Genomic DNA, 4,705 nt, shown 5'->3' on the forward strand with positions numbered 1-4,705 from the left:
TCTATTTTTATTTTCACTTTTTTCCTCTTATGAATCGCCCCTAAGGTTTCATATAATACACATGTTAATATTCATTACACTTTTAAAAAAATAAATACAAAATATTAAAAAAAAAACCTCTAGTTATTGCAGGATTTTATAAAATTCTGTAGAATATAGAATAGAATATTGAGAATGTTAAGATAATAGGATGAGAGTGATATTAAAAGCTTTTTAGAGGTTAAGGGATCAAATTGAACAAAAAGGGTTAATATTGAAAATGTTTTTAAGTGATAGGATGAAATGAAGCATATAGAAACTTATAGGGGCTAAATAAAAACTGAAATGTAGTTTGCCTATCTCTATCAATGAAGAAATATTTCTAATCAATCAGGCTGTGTGCTTCATCATCCCTAGATAGACCCGCACACACCAAATCTTTAATAAAAAAAAAGCACTCGCTCTACCTGCTCTGCTTAAAAATCCCAAGAGATCCTTCTGTTTAAGCTTGCTCTTCTCCCTCTCTCTGCGTTCTGCTACTATCTTTCTACCTTATCCCTTCTCTGCCCCTAACGAACTCTCAAGTTTACCAATTCAAACCATGAGAGAAGAAGAGAGAGCCATTTTATCCTTCCAGACGTTACCAAACTTAAAAACCTCACACTCTTCACTCTCTGAAACCACGCACCACCGCGAACCTCTGTGGAGAAACGCGCAATTCAGTTGCAGAATCCGGAGTGGTGGCAATAATGGAAGTTTTGGCAATTTTGCTTCAGTTTCAATGGCGGAGATGAAGGAAGATGGAAGAAATGAGTTTGCACCGAGTTCGGCTCAGCTATTGAAGTATCCGTTAGCAATACTGGCTTATGTGCCAAGAGATGCTGCCATTTTTGCCGCCGGAGCTGTCGCTGGTGCCGCCGCGAAGACTGTCACTGCTCCGCTTGACCGTATAAAGCTACTCATGCAGGTGTTGTTTTTAAGTTTCTGTGCTTTCAATTTTTATCACGTGTTTTTCGAGGTCCCGAGTCGTTAATGTTGCTATCTGGTTACTGAGAAAATGGAGTTTGAGCAGTTAATGTAGAATTCTCTAAATTGTGGATTTTGTAGCTTCTATTTTGGTTACTGGGAAAAAAATTATATGGCATTATTATTATTATTATTATTATTATTATTATTATTCAAGCTAAACAGTAGAGGTTTCAATTATCGACAAGGTAATTGCTAATTAGTAACATTATCAATAACGCTGATAGTGCTAATTTTATGTGTTTATAGACTCATGGAGTGCGGGCCGGGCAAGAAAGTGCTAAGAAGGCAATTGGTTTCATTGAGGTATGTAGCAAATTTCATTGTCGGTTACTTGTTTATCTTAACGAAGTTGCATGTTGGTCAATTAACTGCAGGCAATAGTGATGATAGGGAAAGAAGAAGGAGTTAAAGGGTACTGGAAAGGAAACCTTCCTCAGGTGCTTGGCAGATTTTTAACTTTCTTGAATAATTAGGATAAGGTTTTGTTTTCCAATTTGAGATTTATGGTGAATATTTCAGGTGATTCGGATCATACCTTATAGTGCTGTCCAGCTCTTGGCTTATGAAACTTACAAGGTAATACTAGTGAAAATGTGTTTAAGCAAGTTCTAGGAAAGTGTTATAAATAATTGAGTTGCTATTATTTGAGGCATTTGGTTGATTTATTTATTTATTATTTTTGCATGTGAATTTGTAGAAATTGTTCAAGGGAAAGGATGGTGAGCTTTCAGTTATTGGCAGACTTGCTGCAGGTGCTTGTGCAGGCATGACATCTACTTTTGTGAGTAATTCATCAATGGAAATGGAAATTCTCATTATATTGCTACCTGTTGGGATAGTGTTTGTGCTCAAAGAAGTACATGAATTTGTTTCTTAAAAAATTTTACTGTGTGCGTAGACATCCAATTTTGTATTGCTCCATTTAAAAAAATGTAATATGTATCCAGTACTACATGCCTTTGAATCTTAAAATTATCTTACTGTGTATATTTTTTCAGGTAACATATCCTTTGGATGTCCTGAGATTACGCTTAGCGGTTGATCCAGGCTATCGCACTATGTCTGAGGTATTATATTGATTGCTAGACTACGTTTAATGACAAGATAATCATTTATGAACAGAAGAGTATTGATGATGTCCAGATTGCATTGACAATGTTACGAGAGGAAGGAGTTGCATCATTTTACTATGGTCTTGGGCCTTCTCTTCTTGGCATTGCACCATATATTGCCGTCAACTTTTGCATTTTTGACTTGTGAGCACATTAATGCCTAGAGCTTCTTTTATTTATTTTTTATGTAGTTGTTTTTGGAAAAGAATGCAAACATAAAACGAGTGTTGGATGTTACTCCCTTTGGACAACAGGGTGAAGAAGTCATTGCCGGAGAAATATCAACAGAAGACTCAGTCATCTCTACTGACAGCTGTGGTGTCTGCAGCTGTTGCAACACTCACGTGTTATCCTTTGGATACAGTAAGAAGACAAATGCAAATGAAGGGTACCCCTTACAAATCAGTTTTGGATGCCTTTCCAGGTAAGGTGCACAAAAATGTAGAGAACAGACATGCATGTAGATGTTTATTGTCTCTGACATTTCCATAAAAGGGTTCTAGTGGTAATGCACCAAGATACTTTGTGAATGAGTAGACAATGGGATACTTAAGAGAGGCTTAGAGTGCAAGCAATGCTAATATCAGCAGAGCAAAAGGGCCATAAATCACATATTAGACTATCTTGCTTTTCTCATTTGTTAATGCTTATGTCTATTATTGATTATTGAGCCCATCATTCACTCCACAAAACTCCAATTTAGCCACTTGTCTCTTGAGCCGATGCCCCAAGAGCATGTTAGTTCATGTTGAAAGAGCCTTAAATCTGTTTGTGTGCTCATGATATGTTATGGTCTTAACCCAATGCCAGGGTAATGTTAATTCAAGTTAAAAGAACTTTTAAATCTGTTTACAATACCTGTTGAGCTGCATTTCTTTCTCTTAAATACCTTGATTCTGAAAATTTTAAGGACATCTCTGGGACTGCTTCTATGCGTACTTGTCCAAATATTATTAAAAAGAAAACATGTTTCTAGTTTCTGACTGGATGAAGCTTCTCAAATTCTGTGCTGTTTCTTGAGGTTCTTAATGATGGAAGCCAGCTTATGCATTTCTCATATATCAACTCAACATAGATTTCCTAGGTCTTATGAAATAATAGTGCCTCTTAATTTTTCATGTGGCCTGTAGCCCTTGTTTGAGTGTTATCACTTAAATCCTAAGGGCTCTTGGGTAAAGGTTCAAGTCTTGATATAGGTCATATATCTTAAATCGAACCAAAATCTTATGCTATTAATTTCTTCTTGCAATTTATTTTGGTGACTGAGGGATTGAATCTAATTTGGTCTTATTGATGCAGGAATCGTGCAGCGTGATGGAGTTATAGGCTTGTACAGGGGTTTTGTGCCCAATGCATTGAAGAACCTTCCAAATAGCAGGTTCGCTTACATTCCTGTTTCATTATTTGATATATTTTCATGGAAACATCCTTCAATATGAAGTCTTATTTTGTTTGGAAACTGATGAGCTTCTAGTTTTCTTTGATCCGGGAATACTAGATCATTTGATAGTTAGGTGATACTGTGTTAATCACATCTGGCATAGAAAATCTGAAATTATGGAACCCACGTATAAGAATAACCGTGCCATAATCGGCTTTGCAACTCATCCATTTGCTGTCTGTACCTGTATCAAAAGGCACATGTTTCTTTCTTTTGTAAAATTCTTTGGTCCATAAGCACTTTGACTTTTTTTAATTTGTACCCTGGGATAAATCTAATTCCATCTAGGTTTGTGAAACTTAATTTCATAGACACTCTTAACAGTGCCCAAATGTTGTTGGCACGGTGGAGATTATATGTTCCCTGTACATGGAAGGATATGTGGGCTCACCGCGAAAACGAGTTGATTTCATAAGAAATTTCTGCCTTTGCTGACATGAATCTACTTTCCTCTTTACCTCTGCAGCATTAGGCTTACCGCTTTTGATATCGTGAAGCGTCTAATTGCAGCCAGTGAGAAAGAGTTTCAGAGAATTGTGGAGGAAAACCGCCATAAACAAAGCAAGGATGCCAGTAATTGAACCATCCCGGTAATGGATTTCTTTGTATTGTTATGAACCGTTATGGTTCCACTGTATTTTTGTTGCAGGCATCATCTAGCGCTAGAGGAACATGTTCGTGTAGGAATTATGATTTTGGCAATTGCATGCCTGCATGATTTGCTAGGATTCTTAGCTGCCGGTAAGTTTTGCTGGGGCTATTGTTTTCGCAAGATGGTTACGTGCTAGTCAGGGTAGCTTATAATATAGGCCCAGTCGATTTGTTGTATTCATTGCATCATCAAATGAAAAATATTTTGTGTAATTGTGGATCTTAGATTCAGGCTTCCTAATAGAAGAAACTGCTTTCTTTTTTTAAATCAGCGGAAACGACTGTCTAAAAATAGAATTTACTAAATTTGATATGCAAATATATTGTTAGCCTAATAACTTTCTTAATTCGAATTAATACTTTGTTATACTTGTGCTTCCTTATTGTCTTGAGACATTTTATTTTATTGCAGAAATCATTTTTTATACATAATAAAATATTTTCAAGTTGATTTATAAAATAAATAAAGAAAAAAAGAGTTGAAGAGTTCTTT

At 36.0% G+C, this 4,705-nt stretch overlaps 1 protein-coding gene across 2 annotated transcripts; it reads left to right on the forward strand.

Annotated features, from left to right (window-relative positions):
* Positions 1 to 378: 378 nt before the first annotated feature.
* On the forward strand, positions 379 to 4,480 carry LOC133688479 (probable envelope ADP,ATP carrier protein, chloroplastic). 2 transcript variants are annotated; one of them, XM_062107969.1, is made up of 10 exons: positions 383 to 946; positions 1,255 to 1,311; positions 1,383 to 1,445; positions 1,528 to 1,584; positions 1,706 to 1,789; positions 2,007 to 2,075; positions 2,152 to 2,264; positions 2,375 to 2,544; positions 3,420 to 3,498; positions 4,028 to 4,480. In XM_062107969.1, exons 1-10 carry the CDS (start codon positions 581 to 583, stop codon positions 4,140 to 4,142), a joined length of 1,173 nt encoding a protein of 390 aa, XP_061963953.1. In that variant the 5' UTR covers positions 383 to 580; the 3' UTR covers positions 4,143 to 4,480. The 2 variants fall into 2 exon arrangements, 1 of the variants encoding a protein (XP_061963953.1); XR_009841159.1 differs by lacking the exon at positions 2,152 to 2,264 and having other exon boundaries at positions 379 to 946; positions 2,312 to 2,544; positions 4,028 to 4,165.
* Positions 4,481 to 4,705: the final 225 nt, after the last annotated feature.

This window comes from Populus nigra, chromosome 3 (genome assembly GCF_951802175.1).
Source record: "Populus nigra chromosome 3, ddPopNigr1.1, whole genome shotgun sequence".
Lineage (NCBI taxonomy): Eukaryota > Viridiplantae > Streptophyta > Magnoliopsida > Malpighiales > Salicaceae > Populus > Populus nigra.

Coding starts and splice junctions, on each gene's coding strand:
- LOC133688479 (XM_062107969.1), top strand. CDS start 581: ATGAGAGAAGAAGAGAGAGCCATTTTATCCTTCCAGACGTTACCAAAC. Junction 2,545..3,419: donor AGTTTTGGATGCCTTTCCAG/GTAAGGTGCACA, acceptor TTATTGATGCAG/GAATCGTGCAGCGTGATGGA. Junction 3,499..4,027: donor AAGAACCTTCCAAATAGCAG/GTTCGCTTACAT, acceptor TTACCTCTGCAG/CATTAGGCTTACCGCTTTTG.